This window comes from Euphorbia lathyris, chromosome 9 (assembly GCF_963576675.1).
Source record: "Euphorbia lathyris chromosome 9, ddEupLath1.1, whole genome shotgun sequence".
NCBI classification, from domain to species: Eukaryota; Viridiplantae; Streptophyta; class Magnoliopsida; order Malpighiales; family Euphorbiaceae; genus Euphorbia; species Euphorbia lathyris.
This window is the reverse complement of record NC_088918.1, coordinates 46974311-46998029: the sequence shown is the minus strand read 5'-3', so window position 1 is coordinate 46998029 and position 23719 is coordinate 46974311. Positions and strand designations below refer to the sequence as shown.

Sequence of the window (23719 nt, the reverse complement as noted above, 5' to 3'; positions counted from 1 at the left end):
TATATGTTGAAGAGTCGTGATTGAAGTGTCGTGTCCGTTGTCAATGGTCGTATCCGTTGCGAAAAGACGTTTCTATCCACCCGAACGAACGCGTTTCTTGGAATTTAAACATGTGTATGTTGTGCTACAAAGGCTGCTGATCTTACCGAGAATGGAAATTCTCGGCCGAGAATGAGGAACTAATTTTTGGTATTCGGAACACAAAGGAGAGTTGCTGGACTTTAGCGTGTCGCGACCGAGAATTTGGGATTCTCGGTCGCGGCCCCAAATTCTCTACCGAGAATTTTGGATTCTCTACCGAGAATTTTGGATTCTCTACCGAGAATAGGAAATTTTCTCCTGTTTCTGACTTCGTTCTCGTCTTCCTCGTATCGGTGTGCTGACTTCTTCGTCTTTTGGCTCCTAACTTAGGGTTTTTCCTTCGTTTTTGACCTCTTTTTGTTCCTATTTGGATTTTACCAAATATTTAGGTACCTTGCAAGAAAGAAACATATTCGAAAGTAAAAGTGTCCTAAATAGATATAAACAGCACGAATTCATAGCAAAACTGATGTAAATATTAATGATATTTTATATATATTTTGGGCTTAACAAATCTCCACACTTAATCTTTTGCTAATCCCGAGCAAAATTTCACTGAATTTATTCTTTAACTAATCTCTTTATGAAAATAAAACATATATCTCTGTATTACTTTTTAAATTAGTTAAGCCGAAAAGATTAACTTCGCATGGCAAATTTATACGCAAAATATCAAACTAACTTAGTATAAATACGATATATCATTCGTCTTGTATCTTTATTTTTAAAATTGAAGTATTCGGGACGATATAAGCACGCATGTTATTGAGTCTTTTGTCTCAAGGCATTTTCAAAGCACAAAATTTCCTTTCCCAAACATAAACTAATATATGAAATATATTAAATAAATAAGTACTTGGGTTAATCTTATTTGCTTAGTTACGCCCGAGATAAGGGTGGTCTTGATCGTAACCTTATACGTATTTTATTGCTTAGTGTTCGCTTAAGAGGTACCAACCATGCCATGGGTGGACGCAATCGTTACTTTATACTTAAACACGCTTATTTTTTTTTGTTTTTAAACGCTCCTTTCGTACCTCGATTGTGATAAGGGTGGTCGCAACCGCGGCCAAAAGTAAACGGTACTTAATTTTCTTCCCTTCATACCTCGATTGTGATAAGGTTGGTCTCAATCGTGGCCAAAAGTTAAGAATTCAACTAATTGATGAATTAATATGAAATTAAAATTGTAACTTGGGAAAAAGAAAGATAGCACATTCATCCTATATTGACTTAAAATTCAACATGTATTATGGCTAAAGTTTCCTTAAAAACTTCAATTGGTGTTAATGTAAGACGAAATCAAACCGAGCTAAAATTGTTAGTTCAATTTAATGCCTATAAACCTAATTGAAAATTTAAAATAAGATTTATTGTATAATGAATTGCATGATATAAAATAGAGATTGAAAATAAAGAATTTATTACTTAAATACATTTACTCGAGACAATTCTTACTTAAAATCGTATCGAAGATTTGTGAAAAATTTGAAAAATAATGTTGCCCGTATAGAAATATCATTTCTATCGATAATGATAACCTAAAAATAATCATAAGTTATATATTCTTTAAACATATGAAAATGTAAAGTTATGAAAAATAATGTTAAATAAATTGTGTTGCAATATATATTGCATTTGCATAAAACAAGTGTTGCATAAAAGTTTATTGCTATGTATTTATGTTTATATATATGTTATTCATTCTTATTCGTTGCATTTATTCGTACTAAAAATAAAATGATTCCCACACTTAAATTGGACTATGTCCTCATTGGTGCAAAAATTGATAAAACACGAAAAATTGGACGAAATAAATCATACGAAAAGAAAATAGATAAATATGAAATGGATTTTATCCAACATAAATAGAATTTGAAATTTTACCAAACGTAAGCAAAAATAACATAAGAGATAAATGAGTTGAGAAAGGATAAGATAAAACCTATTCTTGTGAAGGTGAACCCGGTGGAGACGGTGTGGTCATAACATTGTGACGATGGAAAAATGATAATAGCCGGTGTCGGGTTGACGTGTGTGCTCCCCTCAAAGTATGGATATAAGCATCCACCTTGTCGAATCGTGAACTCATCTCTTGGTTGCTTTCAACAATATCATCTAACCGCAGATTCATGTGACGGTTGTGTGCATTCATTGGGTTCAAAATTTGTTGCAATTTAACTTGATTATCAAGATTGTGCTCATCACCAACATGCCCTTGTGCATGTGTTTGGGCTTCAACATGCTCCTCCTCCTCACCATTATCAGCATCATGATCATCATGCATATCGTCATCCTCACCAAAATGTGTCTGCTCATTACCATCCTCTTGAATACTAGTATAATGTGAAATTGAAGTACCAACATCGAACGTGCAAAACTAACCAACATTGGCTAACCACTAAAGGAATGTGTAAAAGTTGTGGCAGAATCCAACATCGGAAAATAATTAGGAGTAAGTGATTGAAAACCAGTCCAAAATACTCGTAGCATCCAAAACAAGACCCGTAATCAAAGTACGCATAGCAACGTGCTTATTGGTTGAAATGGAAGCATGGTTAAAAATTATCAAAAAGTAGTCCAATCCTATCTACTACGAAATCCTTGAAGATGTAATCCAAAATTAACAAACAAAGCCGGACTTCGAATCCTGATCTTATAAATTTATCTAATCTAGGAAAAAAATATGTCCAAACCGGATTGGTTTGAAAATTGATGGCTTAACAATAAATTATTTTGTATGATATCCAAACCAAATACTCATCTCGTCATCCCCAACTTCATAAATTGGAACCTAATTCCTAAATGTAATCCTCTCATTCCTTTTTAGCATGGGAAAGAGTAACCAATACAATAATGTCTGTTTCACTATGCACTATGTCCATAATAGTGCTTGTACCGCTTGCCCGACCCCATCTGAAATAATGTTGAATGGATCCATATTCAACATGCAAACAATTATTAGATTTAGAGGAAACCTTGTGAGTAACCTATGATGTTTAGGCGAGATATAAAAATAGAGGAGTAGGTTATGGAGTGTGTAAGGGACTGAAGTATGTGGGTAGGTAAAAAATGTGGTAAAAAGTAAAAAGGAAAGGTGATATGTGGTAAGTGATAGAGTTACATAGGGTTATAGATATGTTAGGAAGTAGTGTAGGGATAGGAAAAAGTTGAAAATTTTTATAAATTTGTGCCTATACTGAGAATCTGCACCTGGTAGCGACAAAATGTACGCAAAAACTCCGTTTGTGCAATTTTTGGGTAAATATGTCCTATAATTAAGTAAATGTATACCTGAAACTTAAAAACACAAATTAAAACATTAAATACAAGGTAAACCAAAGGTTTATCCTTATTAAATTTGAGTAATGAAACAAGAAATACCTTAAACAGAGTTAATGTCGAATCAATGTTCATTAATTCATATAAGTTAAATAAATAAGCATTTGAATGGAAATTAATCTTCTAAGAGGCAAAAATAAATGTACATTAAAGGAAGTTCAATTAGTCACCAATTCATGGTAAACTTAAACATTAAAACTTAAGCAGATGAATTAAATTTCATACAGATTCATATGAAAAGATATATGTACTGGTACATGTTAATAATTAGCAATGTTAACATAAATGAATCAAAAACTAAAAAGTAAACTTGATGATTTAATTTAAAATGAAAATTCACTATCATGTTCAATAGTTAATAATGATTATAACTTATTAGCATTTAAGATATATATGTACAGATTCATTTGCTAATAGTGTATAAATTTTAATAGACATAAACCAAAACATAAGATTAAAGTATGAAATGAATTTGAATTCTTATTGCAGGAACACATATTTACATAAATCAACAAGAACATATATACAAGGAAAAAAATACAAACCTATATACAGAAACAAACAAATAGATTAAAAGTAATCAATACAAATTATTAATCACTTATTCATATTAAATCTGAAGCATTGAAACTTATGTAGATTAATGAAATGATATACACAGTCATTTTAACATCATATACACATTCATGTTTGAAGGTTATACTGATTCATTTTAATATTATATACAGATTCATTCTAATAACTTGCATGGTTAACATATATTAATCAAAGAATCAAAGTTGATTTTTATTAAAAATGAAAAACACATATACATAATAACATAAAGAACATACATATATAAAAATGAAAACAAACCTATGTACAAACTATATACACAGAAAGTAAAATTAAACAGAACAAAACAAAGTAAACTAATTTCTCATCCCGTTGCATTGGGATTCATATAGCCCGATAACGAGCAATCTTCGCTTGCACGAAGATCGGTCTTTCTTCCGCAGAAAGAACTCGTGGGCCAACCCTAAAAATACTCTTCAGAAGGCCTTCATCTTGGTTGTAAATGGGAAATAGTGCACTGTAGCATTCTGATAAATCAGGACGCATACGACGTGCAACAGTAATTTTCTTTGAAGATTGATGCTTGGTAGTCATGTTTATGTTTAAAGGAAAAAGTCTCTGTAACAGAAAATTTAAAAGGTTTGAATAATTGGATAAGAATATCAGATTTTGTCTGAAAAAGATGAAAAGTATTGAAATCTGATCTTCTCTAATTATTTATAATGATGTTAGGATGAATTAAAGTGTCTGTTGGTGGCGAAAATGTGCAAATTCACACCATTTGAACATGAAGAATCTTAATTTTTTTGAAATATTCAGCAATGGTGCATGAACTGAAGGAGAAAAGAAAGAATACATGTTTGATACCGCCCGTGCCGCGACCGTGAATGGCGATTCTCGGTCGCGACAAGTTATTTTTAGAGAGAAAATCTCTCTAAAAATTTCATGATTTTGCTGAAGTTACCGAGAATTATCAATTCTCGGCCGAGAATTTCGATTCTCGGTAAGTTCAGAAATTTTTAGAAGGCTAAAAAAACAAAAATCTCAGTTGAGAATTACAATTCTCAGTAAGTTCAGAAATTTTCAAAACATCACTGTAGAGATTGTAATAATCTCTATACAAACAGAAACTTAAATTTTGTGTGATTTTAATTCAATTGAGATTTTTTTTTAAATCTATAGACTCTTTCCTCATTAATTACAAATATTTAAGATACATAGCATATTTTTCAATATCGTTCAATGATCACAAAAAAAATTTATTTCTAATCTCACCATTATTACTAAACTTAAGACTAATGTATAAACTAAACTAAAATGAAATGTAAGAATCTAAAATATGAAAAACTAAAAACTAAAAATGTGATAACCCTTAAGAATTCTCAAGGAGAATCAAAATCATGGACATAATCAATTACCTAGACCGGTTTTAAATAATGGTCCTGTCCATTTAACTTACCTGGAACAAGATGTTTTTTTTTTTGTTTTCTCAATTTAAGGATCTACTGATTGCGGTTGAATGCCCGAACTTCTAGTTTTGTGCACGAACTGGAACTGCGCACATGAATCGAAACTTTCAAAACTATATTAAAAGTATACAATCCCTTCTTGGCGGATAAAGTAATTTCATCCTACTTCTGATATATCTTTCTTTGATCAACTGTTTCTTAGATAGATAAATGTAGGTGTTTTAAGGAAATGATAAAAAGGAAATTATTTGGGTTTAGTGTAGGAATTGATATCTTCTTAACAAAGAGATATGATGTTTTGGTGAAGGACTAAGTGTATAGAAAAGAGGTAAATGTGTTTGGAAAGAGGTAAATTTTTTGGAAAAATCATCTGTCACGTCTGACATCCTGTTTCATAAAATTTTCTTTTCCTTCTGATGTAACTGCATGCTTAATTTCTTTTCTGTAGACTCCTTCTGTGAATTTCATTGATAATCAAATCTCCAGGTTATCTTTGAAAAAAAACTTGGATTTTTTTATCTGCAAACATCTAATTGCAAACGTTAAATAACAACGAGGATTTAGTCCTAGTGACCATCCTCAATAAATAATAAAAACTATAAAATAAATAAATACATATATTATAAACCAAGATTCGAAATAAAACACGAAAAAAACATAAATTTTTGTTAAAAATTTGGCGTTCCCCGGCAACGGCGTCAAAAAACTTGTTGAGCGATTTCCACAAGTGCACGATATACGCTTGTAGTAATAAAAGATATCGAACCCACAGGGAACGCTTTTTAATGAAAACTTATTTTGAATCAGTTAGATTTACTTTAAGGTTTATAATATGTAAAATCGTTTAATTGAATTTGGTTTTGAAATTGCTAGAGTAAGAATTAGATTAGAGTATAACGAATGTTTAGAAATCACTTCTGATTTAAGGATAAATTTACAAAACAGAAACGTTTAGTTCTTTAGAAAAGTAAACAAATGTATTCGTTTGCATTAAGCAAAAAAAACAACTTTAAACTTTGTATAAATTATAACAATGAAATAAACGTCGATTCCTCTAATTTAAAGGCTTTGAACTGCAGTCAATCCTCCTACGGTCAGGTTAGATTGCTACCTTAACCAAATTGATACTCTACTGATGATATCAATTTGCCTAAGTGTTCAACAAAGTTTCCTTGTAAAGATTTTGAATTCAACTACGTTTTAATGAAAACACCAGAACTAACTTCGGATCATTTACCAAAGTGCTACATAAAAATCTATCGAATAGAATGAACTTTATTAGATGAAATATGAATTTGATACAAGTTTATAGAGAACAAGAAGCATGGAAACTTTCGATGGCTTGCAAGTGAACGGGTTGTCAATCCTTTCCTTGGGTTTCGTTAGAGTTTGTCAGACTCCGGGGCGGATCCTCTACTAAATCTTCTCGCTGTAACTTCGTAATAGAGATACGGTCGGCTACTACCAAAATATAAACTAATATGAACAAATCTAAACGCTACTATGTTTGTAATTATTTAATAAACAATGTGTGTACATCATATTGCTTTTTACAGAATCGAACTTCTAATCTCTGACTCATTTCTGAGTCAGAGTTTTTGCATAACTCCTGCACTAATCTTAAAATCTAACTCTCTCATTATTATTCAACTCTAAAATCAATACTTTATTTATATATGTTGAAGAGTCGTGATTGAAGTGTCGTGTCCGTTGTGAAGGGTCGTATCCGTTGCGAAGAGACGTTTCTATCCACCTGAACGAACGCGTTTCTTGGAATTTAAACATGTGTATGTTGTGCTACAAAGGCTGCTGATCTTACCGACAATGGAAATTCTCGGCCGAGAATGAGGAACTAATTTTTGGTATTCGGAACACAAAAGAGAGTTGCTGGACTTTAGCGTGTCGCGACCGAGAATTTGGGATTCTCGGTCGCGGCCCCAAATTCTCTACCGAGAATAGGAAATTTTCTCCTGTTTCTGACTTCGTTCTCATCTTCCTCGTATCGGTGTGCTGACTTCTTCGTCTTTTGGCTCCTAACTTAGGGTTTTTCCTTCGCTTTTGACCTCTTTTTGTTCCTATTTGGATTTTACCAAATATTTAGGTACCTTACAAGAAAGAAACATATTCGAAAGTAAAAGTGTCCTAAATAGATATAAACAGCACGAATTCATAGCAAAACTGATGTAAATATTAATGATATTTTATGTATATTTTGGGCTTAACAATGGACAATGTCGTTATTGCACAGGAAATGGTCCATTCGATGAAAGTTAAAAAGGTAAGGGCGGCATTGTGGCTTTAAAACTTGATCTAGAGAAAGCTTATGATCGGCTTAACTGAAGTTTTCTTTTTTAGAGTCTGAAGAGAGCTGGGATCCTATAGAATTAGAGGAGGTTAATTGAGGTTTGTATTACTTCTCTAGTGTTTCAAGTTATGATAAATGGGGATATATCCAAGGAATTTACTCCTACCCGGGGTATTCGTCAGGGTGACCCTCTAAGCCCTTTCTTATTCGTTATTGCTATGGAGAGGTTGACTCACCTTATACAGGAGGTTGTGGTAACTGGGAGTTTTCATCCTATTTCCATTAACAAGTTTTGCCCCCCGGTGACGCATTTATTTTTTTGCGGATGATGTGATGATGTTTGTCGAGGGAAGTGAGGAGCAAATTGGGGTGATTATTGATATCCTCAATTGCTTTTGCGCTGCCTCTAGACAAAAACTTAATATCCAAAAATCGCGGATGCTGTGTTCTAATAATATGGATCAGGGTGTTTGTAAACGGCTGAGTGAGTTGTCTGGCATTCCTCTTACCAAATCTTTGGGCAACTACCTAGGGATTCCTCTCCATAGTGATAGAGTATCTAAGGCATCTTTCAAGGATGTTTTTGACAAAATTAATTGTAAGAGTGCTAATTGGAAGGCAAAATCACTTTCTCTTGCGGACCGTCTTACTTTGATTCAGTCAGTGAATTGTGCGGCGCCCAATCATATTATGTAAGCTTGTCGTCTTCCTGAACCAGTTCTCAACAGTTTAGATAAAATCAATCGATGCTTCCTGTGGGGGGACTCAGTGGAGGGAAGGAAAATCCATCTTGTTCCTTGGAAGGAGGTTTGCCAACCTAATGGTATGGGTGGCCTTGGGATTAGACAGGCTAGGGATAATAACAAAGTGTTGTTAATGAAACTCCTTTAGAGGATGTGGCAATCTCCGTCTGCTCTGTGGGTTCGGCTCTTGTGCGGGAAATATAGGAATGATAGGATTTTTGGGGGGTAAAAAGAAAAAGTCCAGGTCTGTTCCTTTTATGGAAAGGGGTTAATGTAGTTTTTTCTGAATTTTGTACTGGTATTGGTTGGTCGGTTGGCAATGGTAGATCGATTAGTTTTTGGAATGATTTCTGGCTTGGAAAGCGGCCTTTATTAGAGATTTGTACTTTTCCTCCGCCTCTTGAGGTCCAAAATTGGAGAATTGCAAATGTTGTGACTGAGGAGGGAGAGTGGGATTGGTCTAAATTTGCTCGGTTTTTCAGTCTCGAAATGCTCCTGAGAATCCAAGGAGTTAAAGTTAGCAGTATGGAGGAAGATGGTGATACTTGCTGTTGGTCGTTTACTAATAATGGTGCTTATTATTGTAAATCTGCTTTTGAGGCCTTTAATCACAATTTGGGTGTTCCTCCTTCAAACCTTTGGAAAGGTATTTGGTCATTGAAGGTTCCTTATCGTATTAGGAGTTTTCTTTGGCTTTGTGCTAAGAATAGGCTTCTAACGAATGTTGAAAGGAAAAGACGACATTTGGTGGACTCTGATGCTTGTAGTAGATGTAAAGCTCATGCGGAAACGAGTTGCCCTGTTCTTAGAGATTGTGTTGGAAGTAAGGCCGTGTGGAGAAAAGTTCTACTTGAGCAGTGTCTTTCTGCCTTCTTTTCCTATTTAGAACAAGACTGGTTTAGGGAGGGTATTGAAGGGAAGTTGTTAGCTGAGCTCGAACATGGAGTAATTTTGTTTGCTGTGGTCTGTCACCAAATTTGGCATTGGAGGAATGTTGAGGTATTTGGAGAAGGAGCGGTTGTCATTCCTAATTTGTTGGCTTTCTTCTTCAGAAAAGTTAATTCAATAATTGAGAGTTTCAAGGTTGATAGTTTAGCAAGTTCTATCTAAAAGACGACTGTTCATCTGATAGGCTGTGATAGACCAGGTGAAGGGATGGTGAAGTTGAACACCGATGGGTCGCGTAAAGAGGACGAAAGAATTGCTGCCGGCGGTGTATTGAGAGATGTAGGAGGTGCTTGGTTGTCAGGTTTTGCTCAGAATCTGGGTTTGGGCTCCTCTTTTATTGCTGAGCTCTGGGGTATCTTTTCTGGGCTTAGGGTGGCAGAGGATCTGAGGATTAGGAGGCTGCTAGTGGAGTCAGACAATCTCGAAGCAATCAAGATGATTTCTGATAAAAGGGCTCTGTGTTTAGGGAGCCATGATTTAGTTAAAGCAATTAGAAGGATTTGCTCCTCTTTCAATTCTATCAACTTTTGCCATATTCTCAGGGAGCGGAATCGGGTGGCAAATCGGCTTGCTGCTGAGGGCCATGAGAGGGCTTTGGGCGTCTCTATTTTCTCTTCTCCTCCTGATTTCCTATTATCTTTGCTTTCTGAAGATACTGTGGGGGTTAGCTTTCCTAGGCTAATCCCGGGTTAATTTGTTGTGGTGTTTGTTTTGTCTTTACTTTCTTTTCCCTACAAAAAAAAAATTGATATTCGATCGGTTTCGGTTAACCGCGGTTTTTGGAATTAAAAACCGTAACCGTAACCATTAACCACTATTTTAAAAATTAAAAACCGTACACTAGTCCATCGGTTTCGGTTAACTTTATTTTCGGTCCAGTTTCGATTTAATTTTTCGGTTTTATTGATTTCTGTACGCATCCCTAAGTTGCGTGGGTTGGTTGTCTGCTAGCCTTGTCTCCATTCAAAATGATCAGATGAGTGAGATACGTTTTATTCTCTGGTAGTTTTCATTGCATAGGAATAGGAATGTTTGGGATCTTAAGTGTGATATTCCTGTTGTGGCAGTCTGGTTCTTGAATGGCAGGCAGCCGAAGCTCTTAAGCTTCAGTGTTTCTCTCCTGGCAAAAACCGAATGAAGGCGTCCTGGCTTGTAGTGTAGATGTTTGGGTCTTTAAGGAGGAAGAGTATTGTTGCTTTCGGTTCTTGCTTCGAGATCACCTAGGCTCCTTTGTCTTTGGTCGTTCTGCTGCTTTTCAAGGGTTTCTACAATCATGTTGTTGCTGAAGTCATGGCTGTCAAGAAAGCCTTAAATCAGGATACAATCTAAAGGGTTGCAAAATGATAACATTCAATCTGATTGTCAATTAGTTGTTAATGCCATTTGTCTGCCCAAGACTGACCTTTCTTATTTAGAGAATATCATTGATGATTGTATTTTTTTTTTTTCCAATGAGTTAGAGCATCTCTGGTGCTTACCATTTCTTTGTTACTTTTCATGAATTGGACACAACCAATCACTGTAGAGGTTGTGTCTAATTTTGATTCGTTATCTTCTGTGGTAACAACCAATAAGTTTACATATAAAATAAAAAAAATTGCTTTTGATAGAGAGTGCACCATACCCATTCAATTTCAAAAGCTTTTAATGGAGAGTAGATCACACGGACTCAAAAAGAAGAAGAGTAGGCTTCACATGGTGGGCCCAAATTTCTATCTGTTATTTCTTAATTATGTTTTTTTTTTTTACTTTTGAGTCCTTCTTCATTAATTAGATTTTAATTTTTTAACCTTTTAAAATAAAAATGTTAGAAGAACTCTAATGGCATGTCATTTGAAGTTGTAACTTTATTTAGGTGGTACGTATAGTTTGTTACCACCCACCAAGGATGCTCTTAGTAGGTTGTGCTATCTCTTTTATTCGAATATGGCTATCAATTCTATGTTGATGGAAAGTGGGTTTATCCACCTCTTTTTTTTAATTGATGTAATTGCTGCTAAAAAAAAGAAATTGTCATGTCCAGATTACAGTCGAACGAACACACATGAGAATATTTTGTAGATTGGGAAGTTTAATTTGTGTTTACATCATTTGGGATTTATAACATAAGAATAACAGCTAAGGGCAGATATATTTCGATTCAATTGACACAAGTGAAAAAACAGCATATGCCTAACACTAATGTAGCTGACCTCCTCCTGTGTTTTGTTTGGGAATTTCCTTCATTGATGCTAAAACTGGAGGCTTCATAATATTCTCAAATCTGCTTGGACTCGGAGATGTTGCCTTATATCTATACTCAACAACTCCATCGTGGGCTAATGGTAAAGGGGGAAGACTCGCCTCTTTCTTCTCATATTTCTCTTTCCTGCAAAACTTGTCCTCCACAATATCATACAAGTCAGCTGTTCGAAATTCTTGTGCGAGCGAGCACCAGCAACAACAAAGCCATTGCACACAATCTGCAACACCCGGTTTTCCACAGCATGCTTTGTTTTCCGGCAAATTGAATCTTTTCCTCATCTGAATCCTCCAAAATCCACCATACAGCAGACCAAACAAACAGAGGACTATACCGGTTAATCCTAGGGCCTGTCGGATAACCTCATTATCAATATTGAGTGCAGCCAAGTTGAAGATCCAAAAGGGAGCAGTGCACAACAGTAGGAAAGTGGCAATATGAACATACATGTTTCCAAACCCAAGCCTTTCCATGTTCCAACCGAACGTACAAAAACCGCAAAAGAGAGAAAGATATGCTATAGCTATGTTATCCCAAATGTCAAATAATCCCCCTCTCCAAACCGGTGAAAGCTCAACAATCCGCTGGTCATTTCTTAACGCGGATGAAAATCTCTTCTCCAGTGACATCTGGCTGGTAGAATTACCGGTCAGAGTTTTATTCTGTGCTTCTTCATCCAATTCGGAGTCATAATTCTTGCCAAGAGGGCTAACAATAGAATAGACTCCTGCAATTGCTGGAGCAGCAATTGCAACCGAAAGGCAGATACCGACACCTATGGCAGGTCTTGCAGATCTTTTGTATCCCAAATTGAGGCTGCATAAAGCATATTGAGCAAAGCAATTTATATGAAGTAAAACAACAATAGCCATCATATGAGCCCATTCATGCGGTTTGTAAGAGCCATTTCTGCAGTAGATTTTTCGGAGTGTTGTTATGTCCTTTGGTCTCCATCTACACAAAAGCACAAGGTGGTAGAACCTCTTCGGGTGCTGATACAGGCACATAAGAGTAAAGAGTGCATTCAGTATTTGATTGTTAACCTCAAACCATGCTTCTCTTTGTGTTTTCTTCCGCAAAGCACCATTTAACATTCCTGTCATTACTAGAAAAAGGATTGCTCCTGAGACTGCAACACAACTTATCCATAAAAGTAGTGCCATGTTAAACGGTTTCTTTACCCAGCTTCTAAAGATGTTCCAAACCGATTCCCAATCAATTCTATGAGCCACAATTAAATTGATGCGTTTCCGAAAACCTTGACTCGTTGAAGAAGGCACAGAACGGGATATTTCATCTCTTCTCTCCGCCATCTGCCTGAATTTAGCAGACGGAGAAGGGAAATTGCCATCAGGATTGAATTTCAGTATAGTAAGTCTTGCAGGAATCACTTTCAATCTTTCTTGCTTCCCTAAATTAGGATACTCAGTGTCTAGCAGTGCCTTTCTAGAAGTTGAATTGTCAAGAGCAGTATTCTTGTCATTACCATTATTAAAACCATCTTCAGTCAGATTTACAAGGTATTCTTCCTTGATGTCTGCTAAGCCTTCTCCATTACTGTTTCCTACCATTTTACCATAAAGTGGTGTTTCGTTTAGCTATTGGGACGGCTGGTAGCTATTTTTCCCAAATGATTGGCTAACTTCAAGATAGCTGTTCCATCTGCTATTTTGAAAAACTCCAAACTGGCTACTGGTTTTAAAATGTATAGTGCTAAACCAGACTGAATCCTATCATGCTCAGAATTTTCATCACCGATTTTGCAAAACCATGCAATTAAGTACTGCAAGTAACAGTCTAAGGAAATTAGTAAGATTACAGGGTAATAACGAGGAACAATGAATAGTAAAGGAATGCTAGAATTTGCCAACTAAAAAATCAGTAATATAGAAATCCAAGTTTTCATAAAATTGAGTCCTCCCTCTCGGCTTCTAATTGCAGTATCACATAAGGGAAAATTAAAACCATAGAAATGAAACAGAAACTGTCCAGACCCAAAACAACCACAGAACAGAAGCCAAACAATTTCTTAAGTTCCTTAATTGGTTTCAAAATCACAAAAAAAAAGAAAAAGAAAAAAAAAAGATAACAACTTGACAGCATACACTAATTGCAAAAAGTAAAACCGAAAGAAGGAAGATTACAATAAAGTTAACAACCGAACCCAAAAATAAGAGTTGTTGAGAAGAGGAAATATCAATCTGACTAAAACTGAAAAGAAAACGCAGGAGATAACGGAATCTCTTGAAATTGAAAAGCAACAAAACCAAAAGTTCTTACCGGAGAGAGCAGATGCGTTGTTGCTGGCTAGCCACAATGCTTAATGCTTAGGAAGAAAGAAAGAAAGAAAGTCTGACCAAATCCTGCCTGATCAAATACAATTTCAAATCAACGAAAAGTTCCAAAATTGAAATGAAAATACAGAATTTTCAAAATCGTTGCCGCGTCCATAGCCTTCGTAGATAAATGTGTCCCGATTTGACAGCTATGGTCACGTGAAAGGACGAAAAAACCCTTAGAGCTTTTGGGGCGGGAAATGGAGGCTTTTTTCCTTTCCCGACACGCGGACGTGAGGTAATTACGCCTCGCTATGTGGTGAGGCGTGTATATCACGCCTCACCACAAAGGTGAAGCCTGAGATAATCACGCCTCACCTCCACATGGTGAAGCGTGAGGCTATCACGCCTTACCATGTGGTGTGGCGTGATTACCTCACGCCCGCGTGTCTGGGAGGGGAAAAAACAATTTACGGATTATACGGCTTATTGCGGAATGAACGATTTAATGCGGATTACTCGAATTAACCTTTTACAAATAAAAAATAACCTTTTACAAATAAGCTTTTACTCGGATTAACCTTTTAGAAATAAAAATTAGCAACATAAACACTAAAATTAATTAATAAATATAAAATAGTACATATAATCTCAAAAGTGTTAAAATGTGAAGTTATACAGTAAGTTATTGTAAATAAAAACAGATATCAGTTCGTCCGGCGCCACGAGTCCATAAACTCATCCATCTCTCTCCTAATAAGTGGAGCCTCCTCTGCGTCCATATCTAGACGACGAACTGATGACGGGATAGATTTCCCCGCGACAGTCTCCCGCTGCGTCTACACGTAAAAAATTAAACAAAATTAAATTAAAAACAAATATAATTTACAACAACTAAATTTACCTATAATTAACATTATACAATTTACAACATAAAAACTTAACTAAAATTAAATTAAAAATATATAATTTACAACATAAATTTAACTAAAATTAAATTAAACAAAAATATAATTTACAACAACTAAATTTACATATAATTAACATTATACAATTTACAACATAAAAATTTCAACAAAATAAAATTTACAACAACTAAATTTAATTATAATTAAACAAAATAAAATTTACAACATACAAATTAAATTAATTTAATTTAAACAATTAACAATTATAACATAAAAATTATAATCAAATTAATTTAAACAAATAACAAAAAATTAACTTAAATAAAATTTATTTTAAAAAAATAAAAAAAGCCCCAAATAGGGACGGGCGTGAGCCCATCACGCCGGACCACAAGTGCGGTCGTGATAGCCTCATGCCCGCACCTATGGTGAAGCGCATGAACATCACGCCGCACTATAGGTGCGGGCATGAGGCTATCTCGCCCGCACATGTGGTGCGGCGTAATGTTCATGCGTCGCACCTATGGTGCGGGCGTGATTGGCTCACGCCCCACCTCCGATTCCGCAAAAAAAAAATTTATCGAACAGATTGACAAACGTACCAAAAATCGACAAAAAAACCGTAAATCATACCATTAATGCTTTGCCTTACCGCCCCTCTCACGATCCATACTTTGGTTGAGAAATTAGTCCGGATTTGATCGAATAGAGTTTAGGGTGTTTGAGAGGTTTTGAGATTTTTGAAACTTTAGCCAAAGGGTATTTCGGTCTATTCCCGAGACTATGTGTGGCTAGGTATAGTAATTCACTTAATTAATCTTAAGATTAACGATTCAAAGGGTGAAGGTGTAAAATTACCCCTAACGTTTTGCGTCGGGAGTAATTTTAACTCTAATGTCTAAAATTGTACAATTTTACCCCTAACGTTGGAAGTCAAGAATAATTTTACCATAACGTTGATCAATTGAATCAATTTGAGAAATAATTCATCAAACTGTCTTTTCTGTCATGAATCTTGTCATTTATACTTCGCACGTGCGTCATTTTATCACAAACAAATCACAAACATATGATTAGATGTGAAAAAAAATTAAAAAAATATATCGTCTTTTATACGAATTAGACAAAAAAAATTCAAAATTTTTATCGAATTTATAAATATTAATTTCAAATTCTATTATTAAATTATAAAAAACATGAAATTCTTTTTTTAGAACAAATTATGGTTATAGATGAAATTCTCACTTTTATTAGTAAAAACCTAAGGATAGTTTCATTGTTTAAATATATTTTTATGTATTATAAAGACCTAAGTTATAGCACGTGTATATGCCATTGTTTTAGAATGTAATTAAGAATATGAATTATTAAAAAAAAATAATAGTCATAAAATATCAATGTCTTTATTTGTCATTTTATACAAACATGTATTAGCAATCAACTAAGCTTTACTAAACAAGTTTACAAAAATAGGTAGTCAAATCAATTAACCAAAAAGACAATCAACTAACAACTAATGTAATGAGCTAACAGCTAACAACTATTTACCAAACAGGGTCAACATTCAATTAATTATTGACTGAATTAAGAAAAACCAAATAAAGATTAATTTTTTAGAATAATCTGATATGAGAATGCCACATGGTAATAGTGCTATAAGTGTTTCTCATTTAATACTTATAATTGAGTCCTTAGACCCAAAATCACTCTAGGGCCTAATGAGATACATTATACTTAGATCATTGGCCTAACATGTCATACCCATGACTAGATGCCGAGTATGGGTTTAGTTGGATGCTTTAAATCATGCTTAAAATCATTAATGAAGTGTGGGGATTGCTACTCTCCTACGATAGAGTAGATATCATCGACCACTTGATTAGTGAAGCTGAGAAGTGTGTGGCCACACTGAATGAGGCAATAGAGTTATTGCTCATTCAATCTTGTGAGTCCAGTGATGCTCGTAGAATATATAGCAGTTAATAGGACAAGTGTATCCTATCGCAACAAGTAATAATGTGCTAAGCACGAGATCGAACCACAAAGACTATTATCCTAATTAGCAAATTCGAAGGGTAAATCTATCTATTTAACGGAGTTGATAATGATTTGGTTTTGAAACAAATAAAATAAACAACTATCTAAGGAAAGCAATAAACAGAACAAGTCGCAGGGTGGATTGTGATTCAGTGGAGGTTACAACCTAGGATAGGGAATTCATTAGTTAACTCCTAAGTATGGGTTTTAGGACTTCAGGTTTATGTTCTACTAGTGATTGTTGGTAATTGTCCTAGCAAGAAAGACAAATGTGATCAAGATCCATCTAACCTATTCACATGCATTCGGGTGACGGCTTGATTAGGCATATACCCTAGGTCATGCAAAGCATTAGTTTCTTTGACAATTAAGACTAAAGTCGTAGCCCAGTCACATAGCCAAACTCCTAGTGGTCTCTAGCGATGTCAGATTAACATAGATTCAGTATAGACAATTTCGTGGTCGGGTTCTCAACTATCTATAATCCTATCTATGTTAGGTTTATAGGCATTAGGCACAAATATATATACAAAACAGGCTAGTTGATCGTCATCGAGTCTCATTCTAGCAATAATCCTATTCCTGGCATTATCTAGGCATTAAGCATGCATAATCTGATCAATCAAGAATGAATACAATAAACCCTAAGCCCTAATCATACATATTCATTTAACCAATTTCATCCCCATCCTAGATTGGATAGGGATTAGCTCATAGACAAACTAATCATATTACAGATGTAAATAAGAATAATGGAAGACATTCTTGATTAAATGTAAATAAAGATAAAAGGGAAGGAGAAAGAAATTCCAAAACCCGTTTGTCTGATTACAATGTAAACAAGGTAGATCCTCCACCCGTTGAGCTTGTTCTTCAATTAAAAATAAGCTAAGCTAAACTGAACTGAATTTAAAGCTGGAAAATAATGTACTGAAAGCTAATAGAAATCTAAATGTCTAATCTCTTGAAGAACTGAGATTAGCTCCCTATTTATAGAGATAGGGCGAAACCCTAGGTCTCTCGGGGGTACAATAGGCATTTCCTACAATTAAAAAGGGGTTTTCATGCTAATGATTCGAGATTTCAGCAAGGGAAAGGCATTTTTGCGCCTTTCCCCACCTCGTCTCGTCGAGATAGGTTGTGTCTCGTCGAGACGAGGCCCTATCTCGACGAGACACATAAGTGTTTCGACGAGACAGGCGCCAGAATGGGGCAAAACTTCCGGTTTTTGTCTTTTTTGGTCCCTAAGCTTTCAAAATATGCTCTAATGGTCCCTGATGAATCCCAAAAGTGCTCCAACGATTCCTGAATAGCCCGGAAATGCTCCAAAAGGCTTGGGTTTGGTTCGAAAATGCTCAAATAGTCTTGAAAATCCCTGAAAATACCGAAAATGCCATAAATAACAGAAAATGCTGAATTTAACTAAAAACTAACAAAATGATACTGAAATCAAATGGAAACAAAGCGAAAACAATCTAAAACAATCCTAAAAACACTATAAAATAGGGAGCTATCAACCTCCCCACACTTGGATCTTGCTTGTCCTCAAGCAAGACAGAATCCAAAACAGCGAAAAATCAACAAATAGCTCCCGTACAGAGATAAGGATCCATTGAACTTTTATAATCTTTACAATTTTGGACTACTCAAGTTGCAATTAAAAACAAAGTGAACCTCAAACGAGTCTCCAAAACTGATTAATTAGCTTTTTATCGACCAACACTTCATGAAAACGAAAGACGAGGACTAAGATTGCTAGCTCATAGGCGGTCGCTCTAACACTCAAGTGTTTGGGTGTGAATGATGTATCTGGTAAACACTCTACAATTTATTGCACAAAATGGTCATGTTGGGATTGCATCATCCATCCGGTCGAAATTACGCATTACAATTAAACGAGATCATAGATCTTTAAGGGTTGTAACATAGGCTAAACGTTGGGGTAGGAAAAAGGGAATTTTAGGCAAAAGGTTAATGACTCAACTAGTTAGAATTTTTGCAAAAAGGACACTTTTTCCGCTATGTGTAAGATAGTTCAAGCTCAAGGTTGTTTGGTGTTTCAATGAAGCGTTCGGGAAGCAATTAAAGCACGTCTTTTATCCGTTCCTCTATAATTTATTTTTTTTATTTGGTTTTTAACCATATTTTTTTTCTTTTGAATAGAGGGGACAACGAGTCAAATTCAAATGTGTTGCTTCTTCTATTAGAATTACAACCTTTCAATGATTGCTAACGGAAATTTTAAGGATAGATGTGTGTCTAAGGATTCATCAAAACTAAATTGAGTCAATTAACTTGGGTGAGAAAGGGTATTTAAGAAGGCTAAGGGCTTGTAGCAAGGCTAATCAAAGAAAAAGGGTATATGTAGGCTCAAAAGGGGCTTATCTAGTGGATTTATCAAGGGTTTTTGGCTAAACAAGAAATAGGCTCAAGTTCACAAAGGGCTATACCTAGGTTGCCTAATCACTTCAAGTTCAATTATAACACAACATTCAACCAGTATTGGATGCAATTCCTATGAGCATAATGATAATAAATGTAATCCCACACCTAAGAGATCGATTGTTCCTAAAAATGAGTCTAAAATATAACTAACGTGTCGTTCCATGTCAATCTTAGGCAAATAATACTCTTTGGAGACTCAAATGTTGTTCAAAAGTTTTTCCATGCATCAATTTCATTTGAGTGTTCAGATTTTTCAAGCACAATTTCAATTGTAATGTCAGGTTTGCTAGTTGCATCAAATTCAACTGCCTAGGATTCTTTTTATTCCTAAAAACTAAAAGCAAAAACCTGAAATCCTAAGAATTGAAAACACACAGGCAAAGACTCTAAAAATAAACGCAGACACAGCCATGCAAAGTACACTAAAAGTAAAAACATGCAAACTCACACAAAACGGCAGAAATCCACAGTTTTCTATCCTATTGCACTCCTCCCCACACTTACAATATGCATTTATTCCAGAAAGGCAAAAGGCGAAGCATAAAGTAAAGTGCAAGAAAGAAAATAGGATAGAAATACTCCCTAGGGGTGGCGATCCATCCAACCCCGAATATCACTCGCCAAGCTGTTGAAATCCAACCGTTCCTCTAAATCACTAGTATAACCTGGTTGGTAATCCTCGTCTTCCTCCTCAGAACTCGTCTGCATCAGATTTATTGAACCTGCACCAGAAGAACTAGCTCCAGCTGTACCTGCACCTGCCTTAAAATCTCTAGTCCACACACCAGAGTTGTGAATAATACCAGCTCTATGCAGATAAGATGGACTAAGTAATGAGAATGGAATGTTGGGCTTTTGGGCCAACTCCTCTGTAAGCCTTTCACAAAATGCCATGCGTGTAATGATAGCACCGAATGGGAATGCAGTCCGCTTAGTGAAGCGGAAATTAGCCATTTGGCTACAAAGGATGTGGGCCATCCTGGAAGGACGACCCTTTTTCATACACCACAAAAGAAGGAGGTCCATTTCAGTGACCTTGTCAGCGTCCCTCTGACCACACAGATTAAATGATATCCATTTGTGCGTTAGACGGTCCATTGGGTCTGTCAGACTCTTATTCGTGGCAGTGGAATTACTGTAACGAGCCTCTCTAGATATTTCAGTGAAGTACTCTTTGTGGGATAAATCCTTTTCCCATTTAGTAACATCGGCCTCCTTAAATTCGAAGGTCGTGTTAAATGTTTCCTCATCCCAAGCATACTGAGTATTATTAAAACGGAAATGTAAAATTTTATCCCCGTCATCGTTTGTCTCATATCTAAGAGTTGTGTAGAACTCTAAGATATAGAAAGGAGACAAGGGACGACGACGTCTATCAATCACATGCCACCCCATATTTCGTAAAAGAGCGTTAACACGCTCGTGTAACCCACATGTTTCTAACCAGTCCCAATCAAAAAAGCGAGGGATCGAACATTGTTAATTTTTTATTTTCTTATACAGTTTACCCTCGTCTACAGAAAGTAATAGGAAAGGACATTTATACCTTTGTGAAAGCACACATAGGTGATGTAGGTTGGCGTTTCGTGTTGGGACAGTAGGAGGGCGGGGTGGATCCTCAACAACTCGGGCACGAACCGATCTTGGGATTGGTTCCAACTCCTCGGGGAGTGTATCAATTCGGCGGCGGAGGCGTCTTCCGGTTGGATCTGCCATTAGTATCTACAAAAAAATGAAAATACAAGCACACAAAAATAGCAAAAACAACTAAAGTCACTTTCTATAATTAAACAAAAACTCCTAAAAGATGAAATTAGTGAAATTGTTCAATAAAAGCTATTAATCAACAAAAAAAACTTAATTGAAACAATAAGCAAGCAAAAATTAACCCCTAACACAATTAGCACAAAACAAAAACAAAACGAGTTAGAAGAATTAGCAAGGTAATCCCTAAAACATGCAAATCCATAATTTTCTCAAAATCAAATTAATAGACCAACAATCAAACCCAAGCCAAAATCATAATAAAATTAAACCAAATTAAAACTTACATACCAAAAGACCTTGAAGGAGATGGGTGGAAATGAAGAAATGGAAGAGTGATGTAAGGGAAGAAGTGGTGAAGGTTTGAATGGTTTAAAGAGTTTAAATATGTGAAAGGTTAGGGATGTGGGAAGTATTAATTGTTGGAAGATGAGAAGATGGGAGTTAGGAAGTTATATGGGTAGGTGGGAGATGAAGAGATGGAAGAGGGAAGGTTAGGGTTTAGAGAGAGAGAGAGAGAGCAATTAATTGGAGGAGATGGAGAGAAGGTGAGTTATGGTAGTGGTAGGGGAGAAGGTGGGTTATTAAAAAGGGTAAATGGGTTAAAAACGTGGGTTTTTGGGGTTTTTGGAGGGGTTGGTTCGGCCAACCCCTCATTGAGCCACCCAAGAATAGTCTTGGGCGGCTCATCTCGTCGAGACACCTATGTGTCTCGACGAGACATAGTGGTATAATAAAATGCCACTGTGGCCCCCCGGGGACGTCTCGACGAGACGCCCCCTGTCTCGGTGAGACAAGTTATTGTCTCGCCGAGACAAGGCCGAAAGGGCTTGAATTTTTTTTTTTAAGAATAAAAATTCTGCAAATCTAAACTAAACCTAATAAAAGGCTAAAAATAAGAAAAAAACTAATGATACGGACCTAATAAAGAAAAATTAATGAATAAAATAGTTTGATAACTGAATTAAAAGAAAGTAAAAATAATATTCAAAATTGTACTCATATTTGGGGTGCCTCCCAACAGCGCTCGATTTTTTAGTCTTTAGAGCTTAAGATTGTCCTTCCCCCTCAGGGTGCTGTTGGTGTTCTTTCTCTCAGATTTGGCTCGTTGTTCGGCGGTAATTTCCCTGTTGCACGCTCATAATTCATCTTCGCTAGTTGGCTGATCTGAGTCTCTAGGCCCTTGCAGAAGGCCTCGTTGTTGGCTAACCTGCCTTTCATAGTTTCGAGAATTTTCACCATTGCATCAATCTTTTCCTCCATACCACTCTTGGGTCCCGGCCCTTGATTTTGGTTCTGGTTCTATTGAGGTGGTGGAGCTGCAAATCCTGGTGGTCCTAAAGCTGCTTGATTTTTGTGTTGGTCCCGTGTCATTAGTTCCAAGGCGGGGGTTAAGAACTAATGTAACTTTTTCTCTTTAATTACGCTGACTTAATTTAATTCTTTGAGTTTCACAACTCAGCTTTGGTCAGCACGGCCGAGTGAAGCGTAAGACGGCTTTAGTCAGATACTGACTAGAACTGTTTTACTTGTGAGTTGGGAAATGACACTTTTGTGGTCAGATTCCAACTCAGCACTCTGATTTACTCAGTGTCAGCTTAAGCAATTTATATACTGAGTAAATATAGCAAGCAACACATACAGATATATATTGAAAGAGAGTTAGAAATTACTCAGCACGACTTATCCTGGTTCGGCCTCTCCGCCTACGTCCAATCCCCAGAATCCCTCCGGGCTTTTTAAATCCAATACTGAGCTCTTTAAAGGTAGAGCACAAACCGTTTACAAGACAGTTGAATATGCAAGAGTACCGTCCTCTATTCGTCTACTCAACTCCACTAAGCGCTACAACCCAGCACTTAGATTTTCTCTACCACTGAGTACCAAACCGAGTACTCAGCACCACTCTCTCAACTATTACAATTGATACAGATTTGTTCTTTTTAGATGAAGAACACTTTAGATGATTACAAAATCAATCTAGCTTTTACACAGGAATAGAAATTTGGTGTAAGATATCTTTCTTGTATTGATGTGCTTTTTGTATGTATGCTTTTGTTCTCTTTTTGTTTTCACAATCGGCAAAGGATCCAGGAATGAACTTGTCCTTTTATAGTTGTAGTCTGAAGCCTAATGATTTGAATCTAGAGTTATCCGTTGGATTCAAACGGCTCCTTCCGGCGACATGTTCTGGTCAGCTTCGGATTTGTAGGCCAATCCTGTCGTCTGAATTCCACAGTCGTTAGGTTTGTCTTTTTCTCGCAGGTTTCATCTTCTTGCGCTAGTTCGTCTTTTAGCTAACGAACAGTTGACCCATGCATCTCGAAATTGGCTTTTGCATAATTCCAAGGTTTCTATTATTGGTGCAGACAGTTGTCGGATCTTGTCTTTTAGCAAACGGGTCATTTGTGTTGTCCTGAAGATCACTCATTTTGACTTTGATAACCGCTGTCTTTGATTGTTGCCAATTCAGATACTGAGTTCTCTTTTACTCAGCTTCCATGGTCAGCTTCGTTCTGCAAGATATAGTTCTCAAGAAGGCTTCACTACTTTTGATACTGAGTTCTGTTTTACTCAGCTTTGTTGATTAGCTTGATCTTTAAG

At 35.9% G+C, this 23719-nt stretch overlaps 1 protein-coding gene across 1 annotated transcript; it reads right to left on the bottom strand.

Annotated features, from left to right (window-relative positions):
- Positions 1-11488: 11488 nt before the first annotated feature.
- LOC136205134 (uncharacterized) lies at positions 11489-14111 on the bottom strand. Its single transcript, XM_065995619.1, has 2 exons — positions 13966-14111; positions 11489-13468 (listed from the first exon to the last, which is right to left on the bottom strand). Exon 2 carries the CDS (start codon positions 13254-13256, stop codon positions 11622-11624), a length of 1635 nt encoding a protein of 544 aa, XP_065851691.1. The 5' UTR covers positions 13257-13468; positions 13966-14111; the 3' UTR covers positions 11489-11621.
- Positions 14112-23719: the final 9608 nt, after the last annotated feature.